At 39.6% G+C, this 19,118-nt stretch overlaps 1 protein-coding gene across 1 annotated transcript in view; it reads left to right on the top strand.

Annotated features, from left to right (window-relative positions):
• The first annotated feature begins 2,368 nt into the window (after positions 1–2,368).
• The window catches only part of LOC111232553 (protein diaphanous homolog 1-like), a 41,209-nt gene continuing 24,459 nt past the window's right edge, over positions 2,369–19,118 (top strand). The window contains exon 1 of the mRNA XM_022760128.1: positions 2,369–3,139. Within this exon, the coding sequence (XP_022615849.1) occupies positions 3,041–3,139 (99 nt within the window). The 5' untranslated portion in view covers positions 2,369–3,040. The remainder of the gene's footprint in view (positions 3,140–19,118) is intronic.

Here is a 19,118-nt window from a genome sequence, read left to right as displayed (position 1 = left end):
CTTATGTCAGCATAGAAAGGGTCTACAGCAGTTTGTATATAATATATTTTGTATGACTATAACTTAACTGTCTTGTCTTGTGAAATGATGCAATCAACATACACTTTCCCTATTTTGTCCATTGTAAAATGGTAATTAAATGACAGACTAAAGGTAGGAAATGTACTTTGAAGTGCAGTCCTTTCGTCTATATGAATCGCCATGGTGAAGATGATGCTGCAGCTGCTGAAGGATCAACTGTTAATCATTTAACGCGTCCGCAGAGGCGTATATGAGTGCCATAGGGCTGCCAGCCTTATCCTGCACTTTCTCTTTTAATTAACCTCTCCCCCACTATTTATAGCGCCAATATCCCGGAGAATGAAGACTTGAGGCTGTATATGAGGAGACCTGTGCGATAAACCAAACTGTTGTCGGTTTCAGTGCCACGAGTGATGCGCAAATCCTCTCCAGTCCTGTTGTTGGAAAACATCTCTCACATACCAAGGCAGATAGATGAGCCTATCTCTGTAATCCTGTGCCTCTGTGTGTGTGTGTGTGTGTGTGTGCACGCGCGTGTGGTTGTGTGTGTGCGTGCAATGTGTCTACGCACAGGTTTGTGTTAGGCAAACACTGCATTTCAAGTACTGGACACTATATCTTGAAATCATCAAGACTCCTGTGAGCACTCACTGGGTGACTCCTGAATCCTGCTGGGATGTAAATTTCCGCTGAGGTGAGCTAAACACATGGTGCGCTATCAAAAATATTTTCTGGATTTGAGAAGCACTGAAATAAGGTATTGTATGGGGGGGGGGCACATTGGCCCAGAGTGTTGGATTCGTAATGACTGACAATGACTGACCAACTAAAAGCTGTTATTTGGAAGACATTCTGCTAAGAATTGGGTCGATTATTCAGCACATTCAGAAGAATGGGCTATGTGCCTCCTTGATTCAGTCATTTGCTGCAATTGCCTTGTAGCCTATATTTTAATATTCTTTGCCATGCCACCCGGTTCCAGTCACATTTCTGAAAGCAAAGAAATCATTTTAGAGAACAATATAAAGTAGGCTACATAACAATTGATTCCTATTGGTTCATTACTCTAACTGCTTGACATGCTGTATGAACTCTGGTGACACTGCAGCGCCTGCCGTTTATATTTTAACCGCTTGGTGGCGCCCCAACTCTGATTATTTGTTCACATAGAATGATTACAGTACAGAGCAAAGTTGCCAAACCACACGTAAAAAAAAAAAACCTTTACAAAATACAAAAACACCTGCACAAAATAGGGACAGAAATGAAGCAGCATCACTTTTGTTGGCTCAGTAAGGAAGATAAAGTTCCTCATGATCACCTACATTTTAATAATAATTATTGTAACACTTGCATAGTTAAGATGTTATGCTGCTCCATCTGCAAAATTCCTTTTTCACATATATGAGATACAATGAAATACTTGTGTAAAATCTTAGTTGTAGGAGAAGAGGTTTTCTTGTCAAGTCTATATCTAATCTTAAGAGTCAAGGACACAGAGATGTGTGTCCAGAGAAGCTATTTCTAACATGGTTTTATTAGACCTCTGTATTGTAATCTCTCCTACTGCAAGGGCAATAGCAGAGATTACACCACAGTAGTCTTCAATTACAGGCCACAGACTCTCTCTTATGGAGATTTTTTTTGATACATGAATTACACCTATTGGAAAAAATTAATAAGCTAGGTTATTGCTCAAATTGCACCTGAACAGCCTTTCTCCCTTGAACTGATTTTTAATGCTGAACTGTGAAACTACTCAGGCCATTTCAAATATGACCAACTGGTTGAACTTCGGTGTATAGAGGTTCCTGTTGCAGTCAAACATCTGTGATAGAAGTTGTCATTTGATAACTCCATAGTATCATCATCCAAATGCCAGAAAGCCTACTATGAGACATCATGCTAGATGCTGCCACTATCAGTAACTATCAGTAATGGTCTGTGCTGCCTGCTGGTGGTGAGTTATTCTACTGCACTGCTCTACTAACATTTTAATTGAAGGTCTGTGAGGATTTTAGACCTTTTTTCCCTTCATCTCTTCTTCTGGATTTTAGATTGTATATTATGACACAATTATCATCAAATACATTGTTAGCCTACATCAAGTGTTGTGTAAAGCACAAGCCTTAGATAATGATGCCATGAAAACATTAACTTGCAATGGTAGTCTTTTTTACTCTAAACTGTCTTACATTTGGATTACAGTATCAGTCAGTACTTCTGTCATATAGCTCTGATGCTCCCTGAACCCGAGGTTGGAGCAGTCAGTCCTCAGGTGTAGCAGCAGAGCTCAGGCTCCTCCCAACCAGCTCTGACCGGACTGTCAATAGAACAGGAAGACTCCTCAACTGCCAAAGACGTAGTCACTTCCCCGCTGTCATTCAGGAGTTAAAAAGTTAACTAAACTTGTAGCAGTCATGGAAACTAATTTGGGAGACATTGTTGACCCAAATAATCCGTAACGCCGACTCGCCGCTTGTGATTTTATCACCGAAACAACTCGTGGGAAGAGTGGAGTTATTTTTTTTCTTGCCTACGGAGACTTTACCTACTGTAGCAGACAAGCTAGCTTAGCTACAGCTAACGTTAGCTCATCTAGTGCCACATACTTTATGGAGTTTAATTCTTATTGTTAAAGCTTCACTTTGTGTTACATGTGGATACTAGTAGAGTAACGTCCTCGTTTGTATTTTGTTGACGCAACAGGTTGTTCCCGTACTTTTCGTCCCGAGACACGGGGCTGTGCTTTGAATTTCCCTCCTTCAGTGGTAGAGACAGGCGGTTTAGCGAGGGGTTCGTTCGGTGTAGTTGGCTTTCTACCAAATCATTAGCAGCATTGTGCTAATTGTGGCTAGTTAGCCAGGCAAGTAGCATAGGCCCAAGGGAACAGTTGGCTTTTTTCAAGTTAAGACAACACCGTCGGAGGAAACATTTTCTTTGTGTTTAGAGCGGGGAGATTACCGCCACACGGGTTTATTTTGACACCCAATTCAAGGAAACGGATTAACTTTTAGATATGGATCCACACACGGGCAACGCTGCCTCAGCTGCTGGTCCAAAGAAGGATAAAAAATCAAAGAAGAACTATGAGGATGGAGATGGGAAAAAGAAATTTGTGAGTATCCCACAGGTTACACTTACTGCACTTTAATGATCTGTTTTGGGTACGTGGGCTCAAAAGTTTTGCACCTAACACGACAGATGGTTACATTTTCTTCTCATGTTTCAAGTGAGGCTACGAAGCAACAAACTGCCTCCATACCTGTAATTACTTTTACCCTCTAAAGCTGTGCACCAGCTGTCAATAGAGCTTGAAATGTCTATCCTGTAGGACTCACGACTTATGTCAAAGTAAGTGTCAGTGTATGAGGAAGTAGCTGGCCCTCCAACTTTGTAGGCATGCACTGTGCAATACACCTCAAGTTGTGCAGTCCTGACAAATTGCAACAAGTCAAGACTGAGGTTGTATTATTTTTCACAACAATTGGAAAAGTAAATCAACAATGTAATTTATCTGACAGTAAGTTATTGCTGTATTTCCTTACTCCAGAGAAGACAGTGCATATTTTGATTATTATATAAAACGAAAACATTTGAATTGAATGATGCCAGGTGAATGAACAAACTTTCTGTGGTAAGGTGTGGCACTGGGACCTTGAGTTTTCTCATGGTGACTTAATCACAGTGACGTCATGTGGTGTCTGCCTGGCTGTGTCAGCATGTGATTCAGTGTGGCATCTTGATGGGAGCAGAGCAGAGGGAGTCACTGGTGTTGATGTCTGTCGTAAGCCAGAGCAAACTGTTGCGTAACTCAACCCCATGGCCATGTCTAGCAACAGGTGAAAACTGATATTGTACAAACAGACAAGCGGTAACCATAGACGATGCTCGGAAGACACATCTGGTCACTGATCAAACGGCTCCAGGAAATGTGCGGACACACACACACACACACACACACACACACACACACACACACACACACACACACACACACACACACTTACTTTCAGAGACTTGTCAGGCTGTTCAGAAGTCCCCTCGTTTAAGCCATGCTGACAGGAATGAACACAAACTTTCTTTTCTTTTAACACACAGTTACATTCAGAACAGTTTGTTCAGACTTTTTTTTATGTAAATAGTACCACCTGGGTATGAGCCTAATAGCACCTATGCCAAGCAGTGAGAATAACGGTGGGAATACGAGGTTGGTTGGTCTTTGTTAAAAGCATGTTTTTGATGACAACTGGAAAATTCATATAGTCTGTCTACGCAGACCTAGGTTTTCAGCCTTTGAAAACAAATTTCTGTCTCAAGGACTAGACAGATAAATAGATGAAAACAAAGAAAGTATTGTGGTGAACGGTATAGTATTATAGTAGTTTTAATGTATGCACAGGTTTAGGTAGGGTTATAAGTAAACATGAGTCATACACAGAAACCGATTGTGCAATGTCCTGAGATAACACTGCGTTCACAAGTCTATATTTGAGTGAGAGTCTGCCAAGCAAAGCCAAAGCATGAGTGTATGTCTGTGTGTTTAACTACACTTCCCATCTTAGTCAGGTCTGTCCTTGACTTCAGTACACCACTTACTCTGAAATTTGAACCTATTCTAGCAGAATTTTTACTACACCACGGTCAGAGTTCAGACAAAGGTAAAGGAGTGTAGAATTATGTGTGGTGTACTTGATCTGCAGTGTGATTTCATCCATCAACTATCTATAACTTCATCACTCTCTGCTTTCGACTCTTCTCAGACATACCAGTGATAATCACATGTGATATGTATGACTTGGTGACGTGTGAGTGTGCTTTCCACTCAGATTGGAATTTGGTATTCCAAGCCAAAATCATCCGCATGTGAATGTATCTCCATTGTGTCGTCGAAGACTGAATGAAGCAGTGTGGGTGGGTTATCCAGCTTTAGTCATCATCTCTTTTCCTAGACATGGTCACAGTTTCTGGATTAATCGAAGACTGGATGGATGTTTTTTTTTTGTTTGTTTAAATGCATTATGTTGTTGGAATAATGCCACTAAGTGACTTAAGACAAATGCTATGGGTCTCTGCAGCATGCAGAATTAATGACAGAATGACATTTTTGTACTTTCGTTTCACCAAAATAAATATATCTATATTCTGCCACATCATCATTCACAACATCAAATGTTGCCTGACTCACTGGATGTAGGTTGTTTGTATAAGGCTGCCATTGGGTGCCTATTACAGGCGGCATTCTCCTCCCTTTCCACTTCCTCTGCCTGTTACTGTTTTCAAAATCCCCTAATACGTACAACACCAGCCTCTGAGTTAGCAACCTACACGCTGAAAATGGCAAGTTTTGATTAAGATTTGGATCACACAGTCGACATTAGTGCTGACCGATGAATCGTATTTTCATTGTCATCACAATATGAACATGTGCAATAAACAACCAGAGTGAACCACAAAAAAAAAAAAAAAACACGCTTAATGTTTTCTACCCCGTTTTGGTGTCTTTATTGGTTGGCCTGTGGCCTCTCCTCTCTGACACACACAAACACACACCAGTGAAAAGTGAACGTTTTACTGGAGCTCACAACAACTACGGTCGTAGCTCTGTAAGTGAAATCAAAACCTTAACCTTGCTGGCTGTGCGAGACTAAATGTTGGTTGCCTTACCCCAACATCAACCCCTGTAATGTTTACTACAGTTCTACCCCACAAAAGTGTACTGGTTGGAAGTCATTTTGTCCTGCTGTGTGTAAATATCTGTACACTTGAGTGCTTGTCAGTCTGTTTTGCGTGTGTCTCAGTTCTTAAACTGGTTGGTTTTAGCGTATGTAACCTGTAGTTATGTTTAACAGGAATGCTTGACATGATTCACTGTGCTTACAGGTACCTCTGTAGCAGAGCATGACCCAGGTATTTTGTTTGAAGCTGAAAGCAGGTTGTTTTAGTTGTGCTCCCTGAAGCTCTATCTGTGTTCTTCAGGCCCAGAGGGACAGAGAGGATCTGCATCCATGGATGATGTTGACATAAACAGGCTGGCTGAGCTCAGCAGGCAGACGCAGTGTGGATTAGCCAGGGATCACTGCCTTGGACAGTTGTTTGGGATAAATGGTGAATTTGTAGATCACAGATTATGGCTCAGGGACATCTTGTTGCATTTGGCAAGTTATCTGATTTTTTTGTAGGTGAAAGGTTTGCTGAATTCTCTCAAGTAGAAGTTGACTTTTTCAGGACCTGATAATGAATGTTGGTTATCAAGGAGACCTCTAACCAATATTTTTGAGTGAGTTGTGCAACTTGGGCATATTCTTTTGGGGCTTATGGGACATTTCTCTCAGATTTATTGGTTATTTAAATTCATTATTTGCATTTAAAATTCCCATTTGTGATAAGGACATCGGTTGGATTTTGAGCCAGAATTTTCCTGTCAGAGATTTGAAGCTGTGTTCGGGGATGGTTTGCATTACATAAATTGCACTTGGAAAGAATGTTGTCAATTCTGATAATTGTAAAAAATGTAATTATCATCATGAAGTATGTAACTTGTAACTTACAGTATTAAAGCTAACACACAGATGCACATTACACACCTGTTGTAGTTGATGCCAAAAAGAGAACCCTCAAGCAAATGTCCAAGCGGCACATATTTCTCTCTCTCTTTGAATATTCACAGAGTTGGAAAAAATGCTGACTTGCTCATGCATGTAACCTCAACCTACCAGCTGGATTACTGCTGTCATGTTAATAAATGTTAACAGAAGTGATTTTATTTGACTTTTTCATATCATGAATAATTATGGTATTGTCAATGTGTAATAAGAGTTGCAATAAGAAAATTGGTGTAAATAAAACATTAAGATGCATCAAGAATCATTTTGTAATGGATTGTAGTATAGTCAAAATCAAATTGTGAGGTACACAGAGATGGCCAGCTTTAGAATCTTGAGACCATATTGTCATATATTGCCATACTGATTATTTGTCCTACCCCTTAATTATAGTAATGCAGCTTGTGTGGAAAACCACAATACACTCAAGCACCGTCGATCACAACAAGAGCAACCAAAATCATTAAGTGAAATTATGAGGTAGCTGTTTTTGTCTGCATCTGTCTTACTTATATGTGGTGTTTTATCGAGGCTTGGTGCTCATGTTGCCAGCGGGCACTGTTTTAGTTGTTGAATGCAGGTTAACATGTTGGTGCTGATCAGTAAAGGTCTGATTAATAGCAAATACAAGTGCAGCTTCCTTCAAGCATGAAAACTTGAGCCTGCATATGCCTTTGTGCAGCGGTGCACCTACTTCCTGGGGGAACTACCTCAGCAAATGCTTAATTTAAGGTATCGCTATGAATTAAGCCAGTCACCACTCTTAAGTCACTGACTCAAGTAGTCTGAGTCAAGTTGAACAATTAAGAATTTGTTTCAGTGTACAGTAGGTCCCTTTTGCCCTTTTTCTTTTTACATATATACAGTACAGTATATGTATGTGTGTATATATATATATATATATATATACATATACATGTCTGTTCTGTTCCCCCAACACACACACACACATACACACACACACACACACACACACACACACACACACACACACACACTATACAGACACAGACACACAGTTTCCTGCTCTCTACATTTCAGGGGAAGAAGAGCATACTGTGAACTGAAGAATAGGATGACTGAGTGCCAGCATGAAACTGGAGTGGTTAATGGACTGCTAGTGGCAGGGGCCTCTTGGCTCGGAGTGACCAGGAGTATTTTAGAGAGCAAGGCGGAGCAAGGGAAAGCAACTGAGCCATGAGTGAGCAGACACTGGACGAGTAGTGAGAGGGAAAGGTTGATGTCAGAAAAGAGAAATGCAGATAAGGTGATTAGAGAAAGCAGAAAATGTGTATAAGTGGGGATGCTGTCAGTGATAATAGCAAGTTACAGGTGGTGTGATGGGTATGGAAAGGTTAAAGTCAAATACCAAGCTTACAGCAGTTGTCATTCATCCTCAAGTTAGACTAATATTCTGCTCAGACATCAGTTATTAGATGGAACAAAAATGCTTATTGGAAGAATCCTCCATGGGTGAGTGTGATGGTTAAAGTGCATAGTGGCCTCTGTTTACTCTGTTCTTACTGTACTCCACAGATAAGAGCAGCCACTGTTGGCTCAGCTGAGGGCTGTGTTTGGTTTGCTCTGCTTTGCCTGTTCTCACTGGATGTGACAGCTGAGTCGTGTAATAAAAGTGCCAGTGACCACTTTGTTGAGGCAGGCACACAGAGGAATGCAGAGTCACGACACCACAGACATATCATACTTAGCATGGTCCTTCACCTTCACCTGGGTGGTTGTTGATGTAGATGTGTATTTGACTCACACTTCACAACTGACTTATCTAGCCCGTGTATTCTGATTACAATCATCAAGTGCCTGGTGGCTGTCTAGCTTTTTATACATTTCACAGATGGGTAGTGTCAGTGTGTTCATGTAATAGTGGCGGAACTAGCATGTTACTTCAGGCAACAACATTTTCATACTTTCAGTGATCATCCCTCTACCACTGCAACTCACATTTTTCACTATTTCTTACATTCAAGAGACTTGAAAAAATCATCAAGGAATTAATTTATAATGAAAATAATCATTAGTTGCAAGAAGTCTTAATCCATATTGCCCACCCTTAGTAACTAATATACTTTATGTAAGCAGTAGCTCTTGTGACTGAATGACTAATGGAGCAGCCACGCAGCTGGTAAAAGATGTTGCTTGTCTGTTTTGTACCACCAAGAATAAAATCACAGAGGGCAGAGTTGGTGTTGCTGTCTAATTAGTCCAATCCCTCTTGATGGCATTCTGCATGCTTAAAGAGGAAATCAGTTAAAAATAAAATATAAAATAAATAAAATTGCTACTGCTTCTGGCATAATGTCACACTGTCACTTCATAAGATAACCGTTCAGATACGTTACTTTCAGCCTGCTATGCAAATCAGACAGTGACAGGATGATGAATGTGGAAGAGAGGTTAAGAGAGGGGTTGGGTCAGTCATTAGCCAACTTATATTCTGACTGTGTCACAACTCTCTCTTGTCCTTGTCAGATGGTGCAGCTGACAATTTTTTGTGATGTGTCTGCTCAACATTATGTCTTATGGACTTACTTAGAGGTGTGTCTGTCGCCACTCTTGTATAGCGTGATACTGAAAGGCTCTAGAGGAAACACAACGTTTCTCTGCATGTCACTCTTTGTCATGCTTATTTCCCCTTCCTCAGAGAACTACTTTCAACAAGTGTCTGTGTGCAGATGTTTCTTGGAACTATTGAATATTTACCTCAGTAAGTTTCACCTGCCTAGATGTTTGTTGAAAGCCTTCACTAGGTGTAAAGTTTGTTCAGTTAAAATGAATAAACAGGATAGTGCTGACAGTGTTTCATTTTCTTTGGTCACTCCCACGTCTTTTATTTAAACAGTCCCCTCTGTGCTTTTCTGGCAATTTTCTGGCTTTTCTGGCTTTTCTGTGTATTCTAAGAGGGAATTTTATGAAAATATGAAGTGACTTCTGTGTTCAAACTACTCTGATCTCAAAGGTGTTATTGTTCTCACGCCCATTTTGTCAACTGTTAATTCTTACTTCTCCTTACTCTTTCTAGTTGTGAATGTGTGCATGTACAAGCATGCACTTGCGCGCACACACACACACACACGCGCAGAGAGTCAGTGTTTCCACCCTGTTATATTATTTCTCAAATTCTGTGGGCTGTGACAGGAAGTTGTGCAAAAATAGCGAACAGGATGCTTCCTTATTCATCCCCATTATTGCATACTCTTATCTCACTCATTCCCTCCTTTCCAGCCATTGTGCAAGGAGGTACCAGTTTAATGTTTACGAACATACACATAGCCGTCTCTCAGGAATTTGGAGGCCTGGATGTTTTAGAGGCCTGGATGATGTTAAAACTTAGAGCAGAGTTTTATCATTGGAGCCTAACGGACAGGTTCGAAATATTCCAGAGAGTGGAGATGGATAACACTGAGTAATTGTATTATCCTGAGTAATCAGGGCATTGTTTCCACTGTTGGGCTTTTCAAATTAAATCTTTACTAATACTTTGAGCACAACAAATTAAATTCCATTCACCTCTGTTCTAAAGGGATAGTGGAATCCTTAAAACATCACTGGATAAACCAGAAAATATGGTAGTGGTCTTTGTTGTGAGAGGTACAGTAGGACCTATGTGACCCCTCTAGAAGTGTTGTGACCTCAGCCCTGAGTCAGACTCTAACAATTATTTTGCTCAATGAAATGTCAAAAAAGTTTACTTTTATGTATGATAAGAAGAAAAGGTAAGAAAGTTTTACAGTACTGTTGTGATAACCTTAATTGGCTTACATGGCGATTTGTCCAGTTTGGGACTGTTAATTAGCCTGATAAGGTGGAATTTTTTTGATTCAGTGAACGCAGAATGGCCATCACAAATTGGATGTAAGGTTTCTGAGAACTTATCTATAGTCAGATTGTCTTATCATCGCCTTGTGCAATTGCCAATAACCGATATGATCAAGTGAGGGTGATGATGGTGGTATGTTTTCCTATCAGCAAGAGAGGAGTGACCAAAGTATCCAGTTTTGCTCACCACTCTCTCTTTCTGCACTTTTTGACAGTAGGATAACAAATGCATGTTATAGCTATGTTAAAACAACCAAACTAAATTGTTATTACAAACACAACAGTAAGTATTTACATGTAATAATCTCTCGTTCTCTGTTAGAACCGAAAGTCTATGTACAACATGAGAAACAGCAGGCTAGGAAATCAAACTAAGTGACGTGTTCTGTCTGGATGTCGATCTCCCTTGTGTTTATTCACAGTGCGGCAACGACACACAACAAACAGCACTTCAATAACAGAGAGCTGGTCGGAGTGTGTGTGTCGGTGTGATGCTGTCCTGAAAATATGGCAAGGAAATTAAATCTAATATTAATTTAATTCTACAAATAATAATAAATTATTACATTAATGATAAAACTAGCCAAATATCGTCTTGACATGAGAAATATATTTTTAAGCACATATGTTTTGGCTTATGGGTATTTTCCCCCAAGTTTTGCTGATTTCCTGGTTTAATAAACCTTACAAAACATGTTAATATTTTCTCATGGTCCACTGCCTATAAGCTTCTGGCTCAAATTTTATGATAAGTAGACCAGTCAGTAGTTTACCTGTTTTCCTGTGTGTGTGTCTGAAGTTTTGTGTAAATGCAGTAGGATAAAACTGACTGAGCTGGCCAAGATGTGTTGCTTCTTAAGATGTCAGTATGCTTCGTCAGAAGTGCTTGATGGATGGTCAAATAGCGTTGGAAACCCCTCCCCCTACACCTTTCTGATGTCAGATTAGGGGGCACTATAACCTTGTTTGAGGCTGCCCACTGTACTCAAAAAAAGCTGCTAGACAGAGAAGAGTAGTTGGCTATTAAGATGGGAAGTGCTCTGAATCCTCATTCAGGAAATTTGTGCATAGGTGATGAATCTTACAATGCAATCTTACAATCTTTGCAAGGCACCATTCCCACCTCTACAGAGATATGTCCCTTTAAAAACTTGTTGTTCTTAACCAAAAGGCTTTGGTTGTATGATATAGTCCAGCCCAACAATGCTTCAGTTACTTTTATAATGTTTTTACAATTATTAAGATGCGTTTTGGTTATTCCCGTGGCTGGTTTTAACAAAATGGCGCCTATTTTTCAGAAGTAAATATAAAGTTTTATCTACAGTTACTAGTTAGGTTTAGCTAATGTTACTCTAAAAATGATTAAGACAGCACAAGCATGATGATGTGATCTTTAAAAAAGATAAGTAGTTACCTTGATCATTGTCTGGGCGCAACGCTACCACAATGTGTATTTTGGTCTTTTATTCATAAATGCTCATAGAGGGTGATGCCCTTGGTTTGTCTTTCTCAATATCAGCTAGTCAGCGAAAGAAGGCAGTGTTGTGAGGGGAGTTTCCCATTATATATACACAATTACTCTGTCTTTTTAACATAGCTGGATTGACAGACCTGTAGACTGATCTTTACAGATATGAATGCTCTTGACTGTGTGTTGCATTTGTTGTGTGTGGGGGCCTTAGTTAGGATTACAGTCGGTCCTCCTCTGTGACTCTCCCTATTCTCCCTCTGACAGATTATAGTTAATCTCCGACTGCTTTATGTATCTCAACACAATGACTGTAAAAAGCACAGGCCTACGAGCCGCTCTCACAGCTGAGTATGTGGAGGAAAACGGTTTATGCCTGTTAGTGGGTATGATAGGTCATTCAAGGCTGTGGAAGCAATTTAGCTGCTGGACACGCATGTACACCCTGCAGTGCCTTGGCGACGAGCGCACAAAACAAAATGTAACTTGAAATCTATTGTTATTTCACTTTGTAATCACTATATGAGCTGACGAACAGCAGAGGCTTTAGTACTCATAGTCAACTAATGAGTAGATGGAACAGTGTCAGACCACAGGCAATAGAATCTGTTATTGTTAAATATAGATAGATCCCAAATAAAGTTGAGCAGTATTTGAGTTTCTCTTTTTAACAGAACTCTGGGGCTTTGTCTGTATGTGTTTTTTCATGGACTTACTACATTGAACTACAATTGTACACTCCCAAGTGAGATAGTGTAGTGTTATTTTCTCCCTTTTTTTTAAAACCCAGATGGTACTTGTTTGGTTCAAGCTCATAGTTGTTATTTGGGTATTGGTTTCTATTAGACATGATTGTGATCCAGGGGCTTTAGCTTCTGCCTGAGTTAATAGTATGGCTTTACACACAGCCGCAGACAGGGGCCGACTGACACTCATAAAGAACTTTTCTTGCTCTTCCTCCTTATTACAGTTTCTTTTTAGGCATTTCCTTCTTTCTTCAGTTACTGTACAAGCCTGTCTCAGGTCATAGGTATGTAATGAGCTAGTTGTTGGGTCTCTAAGCCAACATAGGAACAAACCCTGCCTCTGTCTCTGTTGATTCAGAAGGCTGCAGTCATCAGTAGGAGCAGTAGATGATGCATGCGCATTAGCCACTTCCCTGTGTGCTGGTACAGTGGACTAAGTGTGTGAGGTTACGAGGGAGGTAGAGAGAATGCGTGTCTGTGGGTGACACTTACCAGTTCTTGTTGTAAGATGGAGGTAAAAGTTTGAGATTTGTACACACTGTGTCTGTGTGTGTGTGAGATGTTACTGTAAAGTGTGCTTACAGATGCTCCACTCCGCTTGTGAGGAGATGATGTGTGTAGGTGGAACAGTTTAAATGTGCAGTCTGTGTGGCAGTCTCATCACTTCTACAACTCTCTACTTCAGAATACAACATTATTTAAATGACTCTGAAGGCCTAACACCACACTACCAGAGTTTTTAAAAAAATTTTATTCTATCTTATTGAAATGGCTGTTAGAAGTGCAAAGTAAGCTGAGGTCCATGACACGTGCAGTCAAGAAATGAAATCAGCTTGCAGTGTTAAAGCTTGTTTGGAGGCATTACAGCATCAGGCTAGGTGACAGCAATGGCATTTAACCTGTGGAAAACGTTACTATTGCTCAAACAGGAATTACATAAATGGAAAAAGTTGACACCTTATCAAGTTAAAAGTTCCACAAAGTTAAAAGAAACTTCACCTTCACCCAGTCTAAAAACCTTGACAGCTTCATCATTTTGTATTCTGTATTGACATTTCAGGAGTCATGCATAATGTTATTCTTTACACTGGCTTGATGCTGCGATTTTGTTACTTATGAATGATGGGGATAAACAACCTGCTTGTAGTTGGTTATGGCGGGGGCTCTCTTATCATGAACTGCACTTTTATATTGCATGGAGATGTAGATAGTGTTGCCCTTAATTTCTTTATTTTTTTCCAGACCTATATAAACATAAACATAGACATGCATTATGACTTCTGAGGGTGTAATTGAATTGTGTGCTATTTTTGTCAGTGACTCAAATGTACCTCCTTTAAATATCCCTATTGGGTATTTGTGAAACCCATTTGTAAAATCCTGCTCCTCTCCAAATTATAGGTTTCGTTGTAGTCTTGTGTTGTTTAATCTGCCCTCCTCCCATTGTTTCCTATACACAGCTTTGTGTGGTTGTTGATGTGTGACATTTGATCTTTGTCGTTTGCTCATGCGTGCATATTTATTTGTTTGGCTGTTTCCTTGGCTTTGCTCTCCCACAAGCACTCACTTCAGGGTGAGTGATATTACCTACAAGTCATATTAGGGTTTATTATTATACATAATTGGACAATATAATTTGAATATATTTTTCCCACATAATTTAAGCATGTATACATACAATGTATAGTGACTTTTATACATGCTAGAAGTTAAGCGCTAACCGTACTGTAGAGCCTAGTTTATCTATGATAGTACATGTTTGTTTATGCAGTTTGGTTCACTTTTAATCATACTTGTAAACTTTATGACAATATATTTGTAACTTGCCATTACTGGTAATCCTCATAGAGTGACAAAGTGGACAGAGTTTGTTTGATTGTTCAGGGGCTAGATGATAAAAATGATTTAATTTCCTTCTTACAGTACATTTTGTAAACAGCAGGTGGATCACTTCTGAGGCTTGAATTGGAATAAAAACCCATCAGTCCAAAAGATGGACAAGGTTTGTGGTTCTAAGGTTTAACACTGTATCCCAAACTTAGTCAAAGTCAACACTGACAACCAGTGAGCACTACAACAAGATGCGTCCAGTCACCAAGCTTAAAAATAAGTTGCATGCATCACTAATAGTGGGGTAAAGGCAGAGATTACACTTTTTATAACTCTGGGAAGTGTGAAGGATCATTAGATGCCAAAATGCTGCACAAAGGTTTACAATACTGTTAAAAAGTTATCACAAATATATTATCTTTAGTCAATTACATGATAAACCGTAGAAATATAATTGACCAAAACAGCGCCCTGCTGGATGACATTTCATTGCAAATAGAGCCAGGTTTTTTCCATACATGCAAATACACGTTGTGCCATCAAATTGTTTGAAATATTTATATATGCTATGGCTTTAGGATAGATATACAGGAGTTGTATCCAGGTGATGAATTTATCGCGAAAACCAAATGACTCCAGTGTGTCAAACGGACAGAGCCACTCAACCCTGTTAAACACCTTTTCTGCTTTCAAAGATATGGCAGCTGGGGGGGAATTATATAACTTAATGTTAATTAGGCATCTGATATTGTCAGCATAGATGCATTTGGGGAGAAAGCCCGACTGATCAATGTGGATCAGGGTAGTGATAACTTTATTAAGCCTTTTGGATAGAAGCTTTGACAACACCTGTTCATCATAGCCAGGCAGTGATATGGGCCTGTAGCTTTTACAGTCTGTTGGGTTTTTACCGCTCTTTGATATAACAGTGACAACTACATCCATCAGGGAGGAAGGTAGGATGCCAGTTTCGAACGCCTCTGTGTACATATCCAAAAGTACTGGGGCCAGCGCTACTTTTAAAACTCTGGCATGAAGCTGTCTATACCAGGGGCCTAACCAGATAGTAGCCTTTTAATGACCTCTACAATCTCTTCCACAGTGATGGGTGCATCTAATGAATCACGTTGTTCTACAGTTAGGTTAGGGAGGTTTAGGCTGCCAAGGAAGGATCTGATATTTTTAATACATGGCTGAAGTCATGAACGTGGCCCAACCTGCACCCACCTAAACACATGCATCCTAGTATATACTGTATATACTAGATAAGAAGTGTGTGAAGGTTTGTTGATTTGCAGGTTCACAACCTGCTGCCGTGTACAACACACAAAATAATCCACATTGAAATAATCCACATGGTGCTGGTCGTTAAGAGAATATGTAATTGAACCTGGTCTGTTAAATAACAAAGAAGTGATTTGCAGGTTGGTCACTTTTGCAGATATGAAGTGTGGAGAATTTTTTTAATCAGTTCTCGTAACAGCCTGTTTTTAATGCTCCATGTGGATCAACATGGATCTTTAACTGTTAATGTAAAAATACCTTGAAAGGGATGTTCCATATGAATCTTGTTATGGAATCTTATCCATGTCCATGTGTTAAAAGGCTGAACTGCCAGAAAACAGAAGAGTTCTGGAGTGTTTAAAATAAATTAATGGAAAAATACAAATTTCTCACTCATAAAGTAATAAAAACATGTACATCAAAAAAAAATAAATACACATTCAGTGCTTAACAAGCAGGTTGTCATGAAACCTGCGTGTGTATATGCTCAGGTGTGTGACAGTGAAAGACTGCTCTTTCTGTCGCAAGAAATAGAGCCTGGCTGCTGATAGCACTGAGTTGTTAAAGTGTATGCATGTGTGTTTGTGCGCAGGACAGTGTCTCTGGACTGCCTGGTCTGGCAGTATGTGTGCATGAGGCCTTGATGTTGCATAGTCTTCAACAATTTTATTTGTGCCATAATAAAACAGCTAGGGACTTACCGTTAATAACTAATATTCAAATTTCAATGAAATGGGAGACGGATAGTATTCAAAATTTGTTCAGTCAGTTTGAGAAGACAGAAAAAGAGGGTGCCAAAAGAGGGACATGTCAACAGTGGCCTCCCTTGTTTTAAGTGGGCGTGGGTGGGGGTGGTTGGGTTTTATGTCCCTATTAACAACAGACCAAGGACGAGGAGCAGTCATGCAGCAAACATGCCCCACTATGACTGACATACAATCATAATATCTCTCACACATAGACAGTCAGTGCACTCAAATGGATCTTGAGTCAGTAGGTCAGTGAGGCATGTAGGAGCATTAAAAAGTGCAGCTTAGAGAAAATCGGATGTGAAAGAATTGGAAGACATCCAGTTCAGTATGGTGTAATGGGACACTGACCTCTTAGGGTTAGAAACCTCACCGCATTGCCTTTGCTGTTGTGGGACACTTTAATTTTGCCTCTCTGTTTCTTTTTCTCTCTTGTCAGTGTTTGTGTTTTCCCTTGTCACAGGTTGCTTGGAAGTTGTAATTAGGGATGGGAATCAAGAATGGGTTTCAAATTGTCCAATCCCAGATTTTTTTCTTTGACAAAGAAAACCTAAATGAAAACAGTGGTTAAACAATGGAGCTTTTGCACACCTGAGTCACAGCCATGCCTTTTTCCTACTCTGTTTCTATACTGCTCAGACTGCAAAGATGCTGAAAACCTGTGGAGTGGTTAAAAAAATGAGTTTTAATGACCTCAACTTAAGTGTATGTAAACTTCTGACTTCAACTGTATATATATTTATATTAATTATGTAATATTGTTAACCAAGCAGCTTTGTGAGTGTGTAATATGTCAGAGTTGTTGGCAATTTCCTGTTTCAGCTGAATACGTAGGAAACTCTTCAGTGGTATCTGGGCGTGCCTCCCAAGTACTGCTTCGCCTTGTATGATAGCATGTAGCCATGGCAATGTTGTTCATAATATAAACTGCGAGGTTTACAAGATGACATGCACACACACACTGCACTGTATTTCAGTGGTCATAGGATTTCAGATATGAAATCCAGATGTTACATCCACTTTTGTTCAAAACATTTTAATTAGGAACAAAGTGCATTCTTCCACACTTCCATTACCCTCCATTACCACCTTATTTTCACCTTACCACCACACTCCATAGATGCAGAATCTCACCTGTCATCTCCACACATTCAAGTAACCATCACGCCCCTCTCCCTCACCTATACTCCCCTCCCCCATCCAACTCTGTCTGCCAGACCTATTCATACAGTAATGTTACAACCCAAATGTTACCCATTACAAATAACAAAAAACACATACAGAAATATGAGTGCAATAATCACACAACCATCTTAAGAGACAGGACATTTCTTTTCTCTCTGTTTGTATAAATATCTTCTGAAGTCCTGACTTCACAGAGTGTGGTATGGTATGAATGATAACATTTGTATTGTATATATTCTTTTTTAGTACTGGACAGTGGATGTTTTTATTGGAAGCTAAATAGTAAGACCAAACTAGGCCCAAATTAAACTGCATATGAAGCCGATACAGAATCAAAACCATCAAAATGTACTACAGTAATAAGAACGGCTTGAGGTTGGTGGTCACTGATAAGTGAATCATGTTGACAAAATAAATGTTTATGTAAATCAAGCTAAAGTTTGACCTTTAAGACCCCTAGTTCTTTCATGTAAACAGAGCTGATTGCAAAGGCTTTCTCCCAGTGCTTCACCACTTCCAGGATATAGTGTACCATCCAGCTGCTATAATCCTAGTCACATAAGAAAATGTGAATGCTCCCAACTCTACTAGGGCCTTGCAGATTTTAAAAAGTTGACTTCATAGCTGATCTGTTTTATTTTGGTGAACACATTGGTATTGGTATTTGTGCCATTAGTAGTATACAGGGAGCTCTAGAAACGGGAGATAACCTAGAGTTAACCTATAAGAAAAAATCTATCAATATTTATATTATTTTGTTCCCAGGAATGATTAATGATACAGGATACAAGTAGGGTTACAGATCATTTACTATGAATTTTTATTTTTTTTTGTCTGAAGTGTGGTACATGTTATTTGACATTGGCATAGGTGTAGGACTGCGCTCTTTGTGTGCCCTTTTAATTTGTAACCAAAGGCGTGTACAAGTTATGTCACATCCTTATCGCATCAATATCTGTCTGACAAATTGTACTTTTTACGTTATGCTGCCCAACTATTAACCTAGTAAGCCTCCATTTGGAATAATCAGCTGTGGCTGCTTCATACATTTGCCTGAAAAAGTGGTCACTCTGTTTTCTGCTAGTCTGCATTTACCCAGTTTTCAATCTTGCTTTGATTTACATAATATCTCTCACTACTCTCAAGTCCTTTTAGATAAATATGTATGCCCAGGTAGGTGTAGGTAGGCACACACACACCAAAACATCAGCCAGTGTGTGTGACTAGCTGTCACAAGCCAAATGCCTCTCCTGATTTGTGTTTTCTTCAGCTGTCTGGTCTCACAGACAGACAGACAGTACTCACCGACCCACCCTCCTTATTTTTACTGCTACCTTCATGTCAGTGTAATTATGTTCCCTTTGGAACACTTACAGTTTATATACTCGATGTGTGT

The sequence above is a fragment of the Seriola dumerili genome, unplaced genomic scaffold (genome assembly GCF_002260705.1).
Source record: "Seriola dumerili isolate Sdu_G_001 unplaced genomic scaffold, Sdu_1.0 BDQW01000331.1, whole genome shotgun sequence".
Taxonomy (NCBI): domain Eukaryota; kingdom Metazoa; phylum Chordata; class Actinopteri; order Carangiformes; family Carangidae; genus Seriola; species Seriola dumerili.
This window is presented reverse-complemented; position numbering and strand designations above follow the sequence as displayed.